Source organism: Salvelinus namaycush, chromosome 31 (genome assembly GCF_016432855.1).
Source record: "Salvelinus namaycush isolate Seneca chromosome 31, SaNama_1.0, whole genome shotgun sequence".
Classification (NCBI taxonomy): Eukaryota; Metazoa; Chordata; class Actinopteri; order Salmoniformes; family Salmonidae; genus Salvelinus; species Salvelinus namaycush.
In genome coordinates this window covers 1,578,054-1,595,365 of record NC_052337.1, presented here as the reverse complement: position 1 = coordinate 1,595,365, position 17,312 = coordinate 1,578,054, and the positions used below count along the sequence as shown (strand labels likewise).

General features: G+C 41.3%; 1 protein-coding gene across 1 annotated transcript in view; it reads left to right on the top strand.

Annotated features, from left to right (window-relative positions):
- LOC120026142 (tyrosine-protein kinase receptor Tie-2-like) overlaps positions 1-17,312 on the top strand; it is a 91,188-nt gene that overhangs the window by 28,352 nt on the left and 45,524 nt on the right. The window contains exons 4-6 of the mRNA XM_038970963.1: positions 1,283-1,393; positions 4,024-4,176; positions 5,120-5,251. Of these exons, the coding sequence (XP_038826891.1) occupies positions 1,283-1,393; positions 4,024-4,176; positions 5,120-5,251 (396 nt within the window). The remainder of the gene's footprint in view (positions 1-1,282; positions 1,394-4,023; positions 4,177-5,119; positions 5,252-17,312) is intronic.

The following is a 17,312-nucleotide window of genomic DNA, read 5'->3' as shown; positions in this document are numbered from 1 at the left end:
TCCCTGTGTGGTGTATGGTTGTTGCTAGGAGACCACTGTTTGGGTCCCTGTGTGGTGTATGGTTGTTGCTAGGAGACCACTGTTTGGGTCCCTGTGTGGTGTATGGTTGTGTTTATGAGAGCACACACAGGGTGCACACTACTGTCATTGCAAGATGCTACTAAATGAAACATTAACAACCCATAGATAATGAGGATAAATACTGTTATTCTAACTACCTAATGAAACACGAACAATGCCAACCCGACAGACAGACAGAAAGGGGAGTTGGTTGCTGGAAGGTGAACATTGGATTTGACTTCCAGTCAAAGTGTTTGCCTTCCTTACTGGACCCTAAGTCACACTGTAAAGTCACTGCAAAACTGTGCCCCCATTCACCTTGTGCCTGTCTAGTTTCTGCTACCCACCACTGAGAGTAAAGTTGTCTACCCACCACTGAGAGGAAAGTTGTCTACCCCACCACTGAGAGTAAAGTTATCTACCCACCACTGAGAGTAAAGTTGTCTACCCACCACTGAGAGTAAAGTTGTCTACCCACCACTGAGAGTAACGTTGTCTACCCACCACTGAGAGTAAAGTTATCTACCCACCACTGAGAGTAAAGTTATCTACCCACCACTGAGAGTAAAGTTGTCTACCCACCACTGAGAGTAAAGTTATCTACCCACCACTGAGAGTAAAGTTGTCTACCCACCACTGAGAGGAAAGTTGTCTACCCCACCACTGAGAGTAAAGTTATCTACCCACCACTGAGAGTAAAGTTGTCTACCCACCACTGAGAGTAAAGTTCTCCACCCACCACTGAGAGTAAAGTTGTCTACCCACCACTGAGAGTAAAGTTCTCTACCCACCACTGAGAGTAAAGTTGTCTACCCACCACTGAGAGTAATGTTGTCTACCCACCACTGAGAGTAAAGTTGTCTACCCCACCACTGAGAGTAAAGTTGTCTACCCACCACTGAGAGTAAAGTTGTCTACCCACCACTGAGAGGAAAGTTGTCTACCCCACCACTGAGAGTAAAGTTATCTACCCACCACTGAGAGTAAAGTTGTCTACCCACCACTGAGAGTAAAGTTATCTACCCACCACTGAGAGTAAAGTTGTCTACCCCACCACTGAGAGTAATGTTGTCTACCCACCACTGAGAGTAATGTTGTCTACCCACCACTGAGAGTAATGTTGTCTACCCACCACTGAGAGTAAAGTTATCTACCCACCACTGAGAGTAAAGTTATCTACCCACCACTGAGAGTAAAGTTGTGTTTGTGTTTGCCTCCCCAGCTGCATTCCTACCAAAGTCGCTAACCATCACAGCCAGTATAGGAGAAGATGTCAACATCTGTTTCACTCGCAGGAAAGTGTTCGCAGAGGACGCAGTCATCTATAAGAATGGTAAGTCTTACAGTATGTAAATAGTTACATCAGTTTTTTGCTTGTTTGTTTACATAACAATGTGTTTTGTTTCATTTGTATTGTCATGGTTGCTGATATCTCTCTGTAAAGCTGTCATCAAGGCAAAGGGTGGCTACTTTGAAGGATCTCAAATCTAAAATATATTTTGATAGGTTTTTTTGCTTACTACATGATTCTGTATGTGTTATTTCATAGTTTTGATGTCTTCACTATTTTTCTACAATGTAGAAAATAGTCAAAAATAAACCACTGGAATGAGTAGGTGTTTTCAAGCTGGTACTGTATATATTTAAAAAAAAATTGCCCCAAAAACTTGGGGGGCCAAATAAAACCACCCGTGTGCCAAATTGGGCTAGCAGGCCGCCAGTTGGGGGACACGTGTTATGCGTGAAAAGCCCAGGAGGGCGGCCATTTCTGAGATACTGGATCTGGCGATCCTGGCACCGACGCTCATACCACGCTCAAAGCCGCTTAGGTCACTCGTTTTGCCCATTCTAACATTCAATGAAACAGTAACTGAATGCCTCGATGCCTGTCTGCCTGCTTTACATAGACAGCCACGGCCACGTGACTCACTGTCTGCAGGAACGATCCATTGTCGTGAATGGGGTGGTGTACATAATAAACTGGCTAGTGAGTGTACGTGTATTGTATATTGTTTTCTGGTAGGTTTTTAAATATTTTTTTTATGCCCATATTGTGTATATGCTATTCTTAACCTGTCTACACCACATTGCAGTCCTTGATGCTATTCTTAACCTGTCTACACCACATTGCAGTCCTTCATGCTATTCTTAACCTGTCTAAACCACATTGCAGTCCTTCATGCTATTCTTAACCTGTCTAAACCACATTGCAGTCCTTCTGACAGGAGCTCAATGCAGATTAAGGAGTAGTTGGGTTTGGATGCATTTTGGCCTCCGTATGTATCAAATGTCTCAGTGTAGAAGTGCTGATATAGGATCAGGTCCCCCCTCTCCATGTAATCTTATACATTGTGATGTAAAATGCTAAACTGATCTGTGATCAGCACTCCTACTCTGAGAGGCTTGATATATATGGCCCCTGGTCCCTCGACAACCACTGTGATTATTATTATCTGATCCTGCTGGTCATTTATGAACATTTAAACATCTTGGCCATGTTCTGTTATAATCTCCACCCGGCACAGCCAGAAGAGGACTGGCCACCCCTCAGAGCCTGGTTCCTCTCTAGGTTTCTTCCTGGGTTTCTGTACAGCACGTTGTGACATCGGCTGATGTAAAAAAAAGGGCTTTATAAATACATTAGATTGATTGGTCAACAATATTCCGCCCCTCGTGTTTAACACTGATGATCAGCATGTAGTTTGTTATCAACCTTAGCTGAATGCTAAGATCAGAGTGTCTGAGTGTCTGCTAAGGGATGGATCGACAGTCACAGAATGAATACCTGGAAGAAAATGGTGGAGGGTCATGCTTTTTCAATTTCAGTCAAGGGGAGGGTCATCGGATTTGTAATTGATGAAATTTCTATATTTCTCAGTGTTTTATAATTTGTTGCCTTTTAGTCCTATGTATCAATGTGTGGCAGATGCTGCCCTTCACCTTCTCCGCTGGGCACGCACAATCAAGTGCGCCTATAGGTTATTTAGTGTGGTCTCAATCAAATGATTCACAGGCTATAGGTTATGAAGTGCATGCTGGGAGAAGCACAGAGCAAAAATGTATTTCTAAGATAGCTGTAGGGATGGTGTAAATAAAACTAGACTGAATTACACACCGCAATGGATATTCCAACCCTGAGCACCGGGCTCTGCTCTTGCTGACGAAAACCTTTTGCCTAACTAATACTGTACTGTGTAGGCCGACAGTGGCAGTTCAGCAGGAGAGTCAAAGGTTTATTTAGAAAATATCCCCACCAAAAATTGCCAAAAGCCTATGTTCTGTTCAGTTTGAGAAGAGCACGAAGATGAGAAAGAGGACTGGAGGTCAACTGTGATCGCTTGCAACTACTATAACAGATTGTTGTTAAAAAAACAATAGGTTTCTTGACCATGATGTATTTATCAGAGATTCGAGTAACTTACATTGTGGTGCTGAAACTTGAAGCAGCAGCAGCACAACCAATCAGAAATGGACAGTTGTAAAGATTCAGCATAATTAATTTAAACCGTCTTCATTTTAATTACTTTACTAACAACAAGAGGACTTTGTGTTGGAGCCTATGTCTTCCTATTTAAAAAATAAGAGGTAGTCCTTCCTGTTTGACAGACTACATTAGGCTATAGGCTGCTATATCCATAGATTTTTGTCGTCAATTCCTCCACCCACCTTGCACTTTAAATATGAAATAGCCTACCTCCATGTTAGTGAAGGGCGTAAACGATAGACATGTTCTCTGCTATCCACTTTGTTTTAATTATTATTTGGGGTATAGGGGAGGGTCACTTGTTTTGTTTTTTCAAGCGTTCAGGGACGGTTTAGGTAAAATATATTTAGCTGAAGGGAGGGCCATTCATTTTAATTTCAGAGAGGTCAAATTTTCTCCATGTAACCCTTACAGTAAATAAGGTCACTTCCCATATAACCTAACTGTAAATGTAATGTGAAACCTCTTGTCTCTCCCAGGCTCCTTCATTCACTCAGTACCTAAGAATGAGATCCCAGACATCCTGGTGTACACCGTCCAAGGAGTGGCGTCTTCAGACGCAGGTCTCTACACAGCCAGGTCCATCGCTGGAGCCAAGTCCACATCAGCCATCACCAGGCTCATCGTCAGAAGTTAGTACTGCACAATACTACCCAATACTACTGTAATACAACCCCATCACTAGGCTCATCGTCAGAAGTTAGTACTTTTACACAATACTACCCAATACCACCAAATACTATTGTAATGCAACCCATCGGCAGCGTAGCCTAGTGGTTAGCCTCCCGGGTGGCGCAGTGGTCTAGGGCACTGCATCGCAGTGCTAGCTGCGCCACCAGAGTCTCTGGGTTCGCGCCCAGGCTGGGCTGGGTTCGTGCCCAGGCTCTGTCGCAGCCGGCCGCAACCGGGAGGTCCGTGGGGCGACGCACAATTGGTATAGCGTCGTCCGGGTTAGGGAGGGTTTGGCCGGTAGGGATATCCTTGTCTCAGTATGTAAAATGTAATAAAAAAAATGTATGCACTCTACTGTAAGTCGCTCTGGATAAGAGCGTCTGCTAAATGACTAAAATGTAATGTAAATGTTAGAGCATTGGACTAGTAACCGAAAGGTTCCAGGTTCAAATCACTGAGCTGACAAACCTTTGTACCTGACATTGTGTAAAAGTACTACCTTCTGCCCCTGAACAAGGCAGTTAACCAACTGTTCCTAGGCCGTCATTGAAAATAAGAATTTGTTCCTAACTGGCTCGCCTAGTAAAATAAAACAATTACTGCAACCCACTACAGAATACTACTGCAGTTCTACTTCTACACAATACTATTGGAGTACTACACAATACTATTGGCGTGGAATACTACTACACAATGTTCCTTATTCTTTCAAAACACCCTGGTTTTTCCCTCGTCAGTTTTGTGTCAAACTTTTATCTGTTACCTACGCTGGAAATTCAATTGACCAATTATAATTGTCTCAACCCAATTAAATGGAGTCCATTGCAATCCAACCCATTTTGGTCCAGGATTATTTTCAGCCCAGAGAATTGCTTTCTAACGAGTGCTCTGTTTCAATCCTAGAATGCAAGCCTGGCCTGTGGGGTCCCAGCTGTGAACACAGCTGTCCTCGGTGCTCCAACGGAGGGGTCTGTCATGATGAGACAGGAGAGTGTATCTGTCCACCTGGCTTCAAGGGACAAACCTGTGAAACTGGTAAAAAAGCCAATGAATGCTGACTATAAATGGCTTTGTAAAAAAAACATAATCTAGTAGGCTGGTAGGCCTACATCTCATATCTAATAGGCTGGTAGACCTACATCTCATATCTAATAGGCTGGTAGGCCTACATCTCACATCTAATAGGCTGGTAGGCCTACATCTCACATCTAATAGGCTGATAGACCTACATATCATATCTAATATGCTGATAGACCTACATCTCATATCTAATAGGCTGGTAGGCTTACATCTCATATCTAATAGGCTAGTAGGCCTACATCTCACATCTAATAGGCTGATAGACCTACATATCATATCTAATATGCTGATAGACCTACATCTCATATCTAATAGGCTGGTAGGCCTACATCTCATATCTAATAGGCTGGTAGGCCTACATCTCATATCTAATAGGCTGATAGACATACATCTCATATCTAATAGGCTGGTAGGACTACATCTCATATCTAATAGGCTGTTAGGCCTACATCGCATATCTAATAGGTCTACATCTCATATCTAATAGGCTGGTAGGCCCACATCTCATATCTAATAGGCTGGTAGGACTACGTCTCATATCTAATAGGTCTACATCTCATATCTAATAGGCTGGTAGGACTACATCTCATATCTAATAGGTCTACATCGCATATCTAATAGGCTGGTAGGCCTACATCTCATATCTAATAGGCTGGTAGGCCCACATCTCATATCTAATAGGCTGGTAGGTCTACATCTCATATCTAATAGGCTGGTAGGCCTACATCTCATATCTAATAGGCTGATAGACCTACATCTCATATCTAATAGGCTGGTAGACCTACATCTCATATCTAATAGGCTGGTAGGTCTACATCTCATATCTAATAGGCTGATAGATCTACATCTCATATCTAATAGGCTGGTAGGCCTACATCTCATATCTAACAGGCTGTTAGGTCTACATCTCATATCTAATATACCTACATCTCATATCTAATAGGCTGATAGACCTACATCTCATATCTAATAGGCTGATAGGTCTACATCGCATATCTAATAGGCTGGTAGGTCTACATCTCATATCTAATAGACCTACATCTCATATCTAATAGACCTACATCTCATATCTAATAGGCTGGTAGGCCTACATCTCATATCTAATAGGCTGGTAGGTCTACATCTCATATCTAATAGGCTGTTAGGCCTACATCTCATATCTAATATATCTACATCTCACATCTAATAGGCTGGTAGGCCTAGATCTCATATCTAATAGGCTGGTAGGTCTACATCTCATATCTAATAGGCTGGTAGACCTACATCTCATATCTAATAGGCTGGTAGGCCTACATCTCACATCTAATAGGCTGGTAGGCCTACATCTCACATCTAATAGGCTGATAGACCTACATATCATATCTAATATGCTGATAGACCTACATCTCATATCTAATAGGCTGGTAGGCCTACATCTCATATCTAATAGGCTGGTAGGCCTACATCTCACATCTAATAGGCTGATAGACCTACATATCATATCTAATATGCTGATAGACCTACATCTCATATCTAATAGGCTGGTAGGCCTACATCTCATATCTAATAGGCTGGTAGGCCTACATCTCATATCTAATAGGCTGATAGACATACATCTCATATCTAATAGGCTGGTAGGACTACATCTCATATCTAATAGGCTGTTAGGCCTACATCGCATATCTAATAGGTCTACATCTCATATCTAATAGGCTGGTAGGCCCACATCTCATATCTAATAGGCTGGTAGGACTACATCTCATATCTAATAGGTCTACATCTCATATCTAATAGGCTGGTAGGCCTACATCTCATATCTAATAGGTCTACATCTCATATCTAATAGGCTGGTAGGCCCACATCTCATATCTAATAGGCTGGTAGGCCCACATCTCATATCTAATAGGCTGGTAGGTCTACATCTCATATCTAATAGGCTGGTAGGCCTACATCTCATATCTAATAGGCTGATAGACCTACATCTCATATCTAATAGGCTGGTAGACCTACATCTCATATCTAATAGGCTGGTAGGTCTACATCTCATATCTAATAGGCTGATAGATCTACATCTCATATCTAATAGGCTGGTAGGCCTATATCTCATATCTAACAGGCTGTTAGGTCTACATCTCATATCTAATATACCTACATCTCATATCTAATAGGCTGATAGACCTACATCTCATATCTAATAGGCTGATAGGTCTACATCGCATATCTAATAGGATGGTAGGTCTACATCTCATATCTAATAGACCTACATCTCATATCTAATAGACCTACATCTCATATCTAATAGGCTGGTAGGCCTACATCTCATATCTAATAGGCTGGTAGGTCTACATCTCATATCTAATAGGCTGTTAGGCCTACATCTCATATCTAATATATCTACATCTCACATCTAATAGGCTGGTAGGCCTACATCTCACATCTAATAGGCTGGTAGGCCTACATCTCACATCTAATAGGCTGATAGACCTACATATCATATCTAATATGCTGATAGACCTACATCTCATATCTAATAGGCTGGTAGGCCTACATCTCATATCTAATAGGCTGGTAGGCCTACATCTCACATCTAATAGGCTGATAGACCTACATATCATATCTAATATGCTGATAGACCTATATCTCATATCTAATAGGCTGGTAGGCCTACATCTCATATCTAATAGGCTGGTAGGCCTACATCTCATATCTAATAGGCTGATAGACATACATCTCATATCTAATAGGCTGGTAGGACTACATCTTATATCTAATAGGCTGTTAGGCCTACATCACATATCTAATAGGTCTACATCTCATATCTAATAGGCTGGTAGGCCCACATCTCATATCTAATAGGCTGGTAGGACTACATCTCATATCTAATAGGTCTACATCTCATATCTAATAGGCTGGTAGGCCTACATCTCATATCTAATAGGTCTACATCTCATATCTAATAGGCTGGTAGGCCCACATCTCATATCTAATAGGCTGGTAGGCCCACATCTCATATCTAATAGGCTGGTAGGTCTACATCTCATATCTAATAGGCTGGTAGGCCTACATCTCATATCTAATAGGCTGATAGACCTACATCTCATATCTAATAGGCTGGTAGACCTACATCTCATATCTAATAGGCTGGTAGGTCTACATCTCATATCTAATAGGCTGATAGATCTACATCTCATATCTAATAGGCTGGTAGGCCTACATCTCATATCTAACAGGCTGTTAGGTCTACATCTCATATCTAATATACCTACATCTCATATCTAATAGGCTGATAGACCTACATCTCATATCAAATAGGCTGATAGGTCTACATCGCATATCTAATAGGATGGTAGGTCTACATCTCATATCTAATAGACCTACATCTCATATCTAATAGACCTACATCTCATATCTAATAGGCTGGTAGGCCTACATCTCATATCTAATAGGCTGGTAGGTCTACATCTCATATCTAATAGGCTGTTAGGCCTACATCTCATATCTAATATATCTACATCTCACATCTAATAGGCTGGTAGGCCTAGATCTCATATCTAATAGGCTGGTAGGTCTACATCTCATATCTAATAGGCGGGTAGGCCTACATCTCATATCTAATAGGCTGGTAGGCCTACATCTCATATCTAATAGGCTGGTAGGACTACATCTCATATCTAATAGGCTGTTAGGCCTACATCTCATATCTAATAGGCTGGTAGGACTACATCTCATATCTAATAGGTCTACATCTCATATCTAATAGGCTGGTAGGCCCACATCTCATATCTAATAGGCTGGTAGGCCCACATCTCATATCTAATAGGCTGGTAGGTCTACATCTCATATCTAATAGGCTGGTAGGCCTACATCTCATATCTAATAGGCTGATAGACCTACATCTCATATCTAATAGGCTGGTAGACCTACATCTCATATCTAATAGGCTGGTAGGTCTACATCTCATATCTAATAGGCTGATAGATCTACATCTCATATCTAATAGGCTGGTAGGCCTACATCTCATATCTAACAGGCTGTTAGGTCTACATCTCATATCTAATATACCTACATCTCATATCTAATAGGCTGATAGACCTACATCTCATATCTAATAGGCTGATAGGTCTACATCGCATATCTAATAGGCTGGTAGGTCTACATCTCATATCTAATAGACCTACATCTCATATCTAATAGACCTACATCTCATATCTAATAGGCTGGTAGGCCTACATCTCATATCTAATAGGCTGGTAGGTCTACATCTCATATCTAATAGGCTGTTAGGCCTACATCTCATATCTAATATATCTACATCTCACATCTAATAGGCTGGTAGGCCTAGATCTCATATCTAATAGGCTGGTAGGTCTACATCTCATATCTAATAGGCTGGTAGGCCTACATCTCATATCTAATAGGCTGGTAGGCCTACATCTCATATCTAATAGGCTGGTAGGACTACATCTCATATCTAATAGGCTGTTAGGCCTACATCTCATATCTAATAGGCTGTTAGGCCTACATCTCATATCTAATAGGCTGGTAGGCCTACATCTCATATCTAATAGGCTGGTAGGTCTACATCTCATATCTAATAGGCTGGTAGGCCTACATGTCATATCTAATAGGCTGGTAGGCCTACATCTCATATCTAACAGGCTGGTAGGACTACATCTCATATCTAATAGGCTGGTAGGACTACATCTCATATCTAATAGGTCTACATCTCATATCTAATAGGCTGGTAGACCTACATCTCATATCTAATAGTCTGGTAGGCCTACATCTCATATCTAATAGGCTGGTAGGCCTACATCTCATATCTAATAGGTCTACATCTCATATCTAATAGGCTGGTAGACCTACATCTCATATCTAATAGTCTGGTAGGCCTACATCTCACATCTAATAGGCTGTTAGGCTTACATCTCATATCTAATATACCTACATCTCATATCTAATAGACCTACATCGCATATCTAATAGGCTGGCAGGTCTACATCTCATATCTAATAGACCTACATCTCATATCTAATAGACCTACATCTCATATCTAATAGGCTGGTAGGCCTACATCTCATATATAATAGGCTGGTAGTCCTACATCTCATATCTAATAGGCTGGTGGGCCTACATCTCATTTCTAATATACCTACATCTCATATCTAATAGGCTGGTAGCTCTACATCTCATATCTAATATACCTACATCTCATATCTAATAGGCTGGTAGGCCTACATCTCATATCTAATAGGCTGGTAGGACTACATCTCATATCTAATAGGCTGGTAGGACTACATCGCATATCTAATAGGCTGTTAGGCCTACATCTCATATCTAATATACCTACATCTCATATCTAATAGGCTGGTAGGCCTACATCTCATATCTAATAGGCTGGTAGGTCTACATCTCATATCTAACAGGCTGGTAGGCCTACATCTCATATCTAATAGGCTGGTAGGACTACATCTCATATCTAATAGGCTGGTAGGCCTACATCTCATATCTAATAGGCTGGTAGTCCTACATCTCATATCTAATAGGCTGGTAGGTCTACGTCTCATATCTAATAGGCTGGTAGGCCTACGTCTCATATCTAATAGGCTGGTAGGCCTACATCTCATATCTAATAGGCTGTTAGGCCTACATCTCATATCTAATAGGCTGGTAGGTCTACGTCTCATATCTAATAGGCTGGTAGGCCTACATCTCATATCTAATAGGCTGTTAGGCCTACATCTCATATCTAATAGGCTGGTAGGTCTACGTCTCATATCTAATAGGCTGGTAGACCTACGTCTCATATCTAATAGGCTGGTAGGCCTACGTCTCATATCTAATAGACTGGTAGGCCTACGTCTCATATCTAATAGGCTGGTAGGCCCACATCTAATAGGCTGGTAGGTCTACATCTCATATCTAATAGGCTGGTAGGTCTACATCTCATATCTAATAGGCTGGTAGGTCTAAGTCTCACATCTAATAGGCTGGTAGGTCTACATCTCATATCTAATAGGCTGGTAGGTCTACATCTCATATCTAATAGGCTGGTAGGTCTACATCTCATATCTAATAGGCTGTTAGGCCTACATCTCATATCTAATATATCTACATCTCACATCTAATAGGCTGGTAGGCCTAGATCTCATATCTAATAGGCTGGTAGGTCTACATCTCATATCTAATAGGCTGGTAGGCCTACATCTCATATCTAATAGGCTGGTAGGCCTACATCTCATATCTAATAGGCTGGTAGGACTACATCTCATATCTAACAGGCTGGTAGGACTACATCTCATATCTAATAGGCTGGTAGGACTACATCTCATATCTAATAGGCTGGTAGGACTACATCTCATATCTAATAGGTCTACATCTCATATCTAATAGGCTGGTAGACCTACATCTCATATCTAATAGTCTGGTAGGCCTACATCTCATATCTAATAGGCTGGTAGGCCTACATCTCATATCTAATAGGCTGGTAGGCCTACATCTCATATCTAATAGGTCTACATCTCATATCTAATAGGCTGGTAGACCTACATCTCATATCTAATAGTCTGGTAGGCCTACATCTCATATCTAATATACCTACATCTCATATCTAATAGACCTACATCGCATATCTAATAGGCTGGTAGGTCTACATCTCATATCTAATAGGCTGTTAGGCCTACATCTCATATCTAATATATCTACATCTCACATCTAATAGGCTGGTAGGCCTAGATCTCATATCTAATAGGCTGGTAGGTCTACATCTCATATCTAATAGGCGGGTAGGCCTACATCTCATATCTAATAGGCTGGTAGGCCTACATCTCATATCTAATAGGCTGGTAGGACTACATCTCATATCTAATAGCCTGTTAGGCCTACATCTCATATCTAATAGGCTGGTAGGACTACATCTCATATCTAATAGGTCTACATCTCATATCTAATAGGCTGGTAGGCCCACATCTCATATCTAATAGGCTGGTAGGCCCACATCTCATATCTAATAGGCTGGTAGGTCTACATCTCATATCTAATAGGCTGGTAGGCCTACATCTCATATCTAATAGGCTGATAGACCTACATCTCATATCTAATAGGCTGGTAGACCTACATCTCATATCTAATAGGCTGGTAGGTCTACATCTCATATCTAATAGGCTGATAGACCTACATCTCATATCTAATAGGCTGATAGGTCTACATCGCATATCTAATAGTCTGGTAGGTCTACATCTCATATCTAATAGACCTACATCTCATATCTAATAGACCTACATCTCATATCTAATAGGCTGGTAGGCCTACATCTCATATCTAACAGGCTGGTAGGCCTACATCTCATATCTAATAGGCTGGTAGGACTACATCTCATATCTAATAGGCTGGTAGGCCTACATCTCATATCTAATAGGCTGGTAGTCCTACATCTCATATCTAATAGGCTGGTAGGTCTACGTCTCATATCTAATAGGCTGGTAGGCCTACGTCTCATATCTAATAGGCTGGTAGGTCTACGTCTCATATCTAATAGGCTGGTAGGTCTACGTCTCATATCTAATAGGCTGGTAGACCTACGTCTCATATCTAATAGGCTGGTAGGCCTACGTCTCATATCTAATAGGCTGGTAGGACTACATCTCATATCTAATAGGCTGGTAGGACTACATCTCATATCTAATAGGCTGTTAGGCCTACATCTCATATCTAATATACCTACATCTCATATCTAATAGGCTGGTAGGCCTACATCTCATATCTAATAGGATGGTAGGCCTACATCTCATATCTAATAGGCTAGTAGGTCTACATCTCATATCTAATAGGCTGGTAGGTCTACATCTCATATCTAACAGGCTGGTAGGCCTACATCTCATATCTAATAGGCTGGTAGGACTACATCTCATATCTAATAGGCTGGTAGGCCTACATCTCATATCTAATAGGCTGGTAGTCCTACATCTCATATCTAATAGGCTGGTAGGTCTACGTCTCATATCTAATAGGCTGGTAGGCCTACGTCTCATATCTAATAGGCTGGTAGGCCTACATCTCATATCTAATAGGCTGTTAGGCCTACATCTCATATCTAATAGGCTGGTAGGTCTACGTCTCATATCTAATAGGCTGGTAGACCTACGTCTCATATCTAATAGGCTGGTAGGCCTACGTCTCATATCTAATAGACTGGTAGGCCTACGTCTCATATCTAATAGGCTGGTAGGCCCACATCTAATAGGCTGGTAGGTCTACATCTCATATCTAATAGGCTGGTAGGTCTACATCTCATATCTAATAGGCTGGTAGGTCTAAGTCTCACATCTAATAGGCTGGTAGGTCTACATCTCATATCTAATAGGCTGGTAGGTCTACATTTCATAACTAATAGGCTGGTAGGTCTACATCTCATATCTAATAGGCTGGTAGGACTACATCTCATATCTAATAGGCTGATAGACCTACATCTCATATCTAATAGGCTGGTAGGACTACATATCATATCTAACAGGCTGGTAGGCCTACATCTCATAACTAATAGGCTGGTAGGACTACATCTCATATCTAATAGGCTGGTAGGACTACATCTCATATCTAATAGGCTGGTAGGCCTACATCTCATATCTAATAGGCTGGTAGGCCTACATCTCATATCTAATAGGCTGGTAGGTCTACATCTCATATCTAATAGGCTGGTAGGTCTACGTCTCATATCTAATAGGCTGGTAGGTCTACGTCTCATATCTAATAGGCTGGTAGACCTACGTCTCATATCTAATAGGCTGGTAGGCCTACGTCTCATATCTAATAGGCTGATAGACCTACATTTCATAACTAATAGGCTGGTAGGCCTACATTTCATAACTAATAGGCTGGTTGGCCTACATCTCATATCTAATAGGCTGATAGACCTACATCTCATATCTAATAGGCTGGTAGTCCTACATCTCATATCTAATAGGCTGGTAGGACTACATCTCATATCTAATAGGCTGGTAGGACTACATCTCATATCTAATAGGCTGGTAGGCCTACATCTCATATCTAATAGGCTGATAGGCCTACATCTCATATCTAATAGGCTGGTAGGTCTACATCTCATATCTAATAGGCTGGTAGGTCTACGTCTCATATCTAATAGGCTGGTAGGTCTACGTCTCATATCTAATAGGCTGGTAGACCTACGTCTCATATCTAATAGGCTGGTAGGCCTACGTCTCATATCTAATAGGCTGGTAGGCCTACGTCTCATATCTAATAGGCTGGTAGGCCTACGTCTCATATCTAATAGGCTGGTAGGCCCACATCTCATATCTAATAGGCTGGTAGGTCTAAGTCTCATATCTAATAGGCTGGTAGGCCTACATCTCATATCTAATAGGCTGATAGACCTACATCTCATATCTAACAGGCTGGTAGGTCTACATCTCATATCTAATAGGCTGATAGACCTACATCTCATATCTAATAGGCTGATAGACCTACATTTCATAACTAATAGGCTGGTAGGCCTACATTTCATAACTAATAGGCTGGTTGGCCTACATCTCATATCTAATAGGCTGATAGACCTACATCTCATATCTAATAGGCTGGTAGTCCTACATCTCATATCTAATAGGCTGGTAGGACTACATCTCATATCTAATAGGCTGGTAGGACTACATCTCATATCTAATAGGCTGGTAGGCCTACATCTCATATCTAATAGGCTGGTAGGCCTACATCTCATATCTAATAGGCTGGTAGGTCTACATCTCATATCTAATAGGCTGGTAGGTCTACGTCTCATATCTAATAGGCTGGTAGGTCTACGTCTCATATCTAATAGGCTGGTAGACCTACGTCTCATATCTAATAGGCTGGTAGGCCTACGTCTCATATCTAATAGGCTGGTAGGCCTACGTCTCATATCTAATAGGCTGGTAGGCCTACATCTCATATCTAATAGGCTGATAGACCTACATCTCATATCTAATAGGCTGGTAGACCTACAACTCATATCTAATAGGCTGGTAGGTCTACATCTCATATCTAATAGGCTGATAGACCTACATCTCATATCTAATAGGCTGATAGGTCTACATCGCATATCTAATAGGCTGGTAGGTCTACATCTCATATCTAATAGACCTACATCTCATATCTAATAGACCTACATCTCATATCTAATAGGCTGGTAGGCCTACATCTCATATCTAACAGGCTGGTAGGCCTACATCTCATATCTAATAGGCTGGTAGGACTACATCTCATATCTAATAGGCTGGTAGGCCTACATCTCATATCTAATAGGCTGGTAGTCCTACATCTCATATCTAATAGGCTGGTAGGTCTACGTCTCATATCTAATAGGCTGGTAGGCCTACGTCTCATATCTAATAGGCTGGTAGGTCTACGTCTCATATCTAATAGGCTGGTAGGTCTACGTCTCATATCTAATAGGCTGGTAGACCTACGTCTCATATCTAATAGGCTGGTAGGCCTACGTCTCATATCTAATAGGCTGGTAGGACTACATCTCATATCTAATAGGCTGGTAGGACTACATCTCATATCTAATAGGCTGTTAGGCCTACATCTCATATCTAATATACCTACATCTCATATCTAATAGGCTGGTAGGCCTACATCTCATATCTAATAGGCTAGTAGGTCTACATCTCATATCTAATAGGCTGGTAGGTCTACATCTCATATCTAACAGGCTGGTAGGCCTACATCTCATATCTAATAGGCTGGTAGGACTACATCTCACATCTAATAGGCTGGTAGGCCTACATCTCATATCTAATAGGCTGGTAGTCCTACATCTCATATCTAATAGGCTGGTAGGTCTACGTCTCATATCTAATAGGCTGGTAGGCCTACGTCTCATATCTAATAGGCTGGTAGGCCTACATCTCATATCTAATAGGTTGTTAGGCCTACATCTCATATCTAATAGGCTGGTAGGTCTACGTCTCATATCTAATAGGCTGGTAGACCTACGTCTCATATCTAATAGGCTGGTAGGCCTACGCTATATCTAAGACTGGTAGGCCTACGTCTCATATCTAGAGGCGGGTAGGCCCACATCTAATAGGCTGTTAGGTCTACTCTCATATCTAATAGGCTGGTAGGTCTACATCTCATATCTAATGGCGGTAGGTCTAGTCTCACATCTAATAGGTGGTAGGTCTACATCTCATATCTAAGGCTGGTAGGTTCTACATTTCATAACTAAGGCTGGTAGGTCCTACATCTCATATCTAATAGGCTGGTAGGACTACATCTCATCAAATAGGCTGATAGACCTACATCTCATATCTAATAGGCTGGTAGGACTACATATCATATCTAACGGCTGGTAGGCCTACATCTCATAACTAATAGGTGGTAGACTACATCTCATATCTAATAGGCTGGTAGGACTACATCTCATATCTAATAGGCTGGTAGGCCTACATCTCATATCTAATAGGCTGGTAGGCCTACATCTCATTCTAATAGGCTGGTAGTCTACATCTCATATCTAATAGGCTGGTAGGTCTACTCGTCTCATATCTAATAGGCTGGTAGTCTACGTCTCATATCTAATAGGCTGGTAGACCTACGTCTCATATCTAATAGGCTGGAGGCCTACGTCTCATATCTAATAGGCTGGTAGGCCTACGTCTCATATCTAATAGGCTGGTAGCCTACGTCTCATATCTAATAGCTGGTAGCCACATCTCATATCTAATAGGCTGGTAGGTCTAAGTCTCTATATCTAATAGGCTGGTAGGCCTACATCTCATATCTAATAGGCTGATAGACCTACATCTCATATCTAACAGGCTGGTAGGTCTACATCTCATATCTAATAGGCTGATAGACCTACATCTCATATCTAATAGGCTGATAGACCTACATTTCATAACTAATAGGCTGGTAGGCCTACATTTCATAACTAATAGGGCTGTTGGCCTACATCTCATATCTAATAGGCTGATAGACCTACATCTCATATCTAATAGGCTGGTATCCTACATCTCATATCTAATAGGCTGGTAGG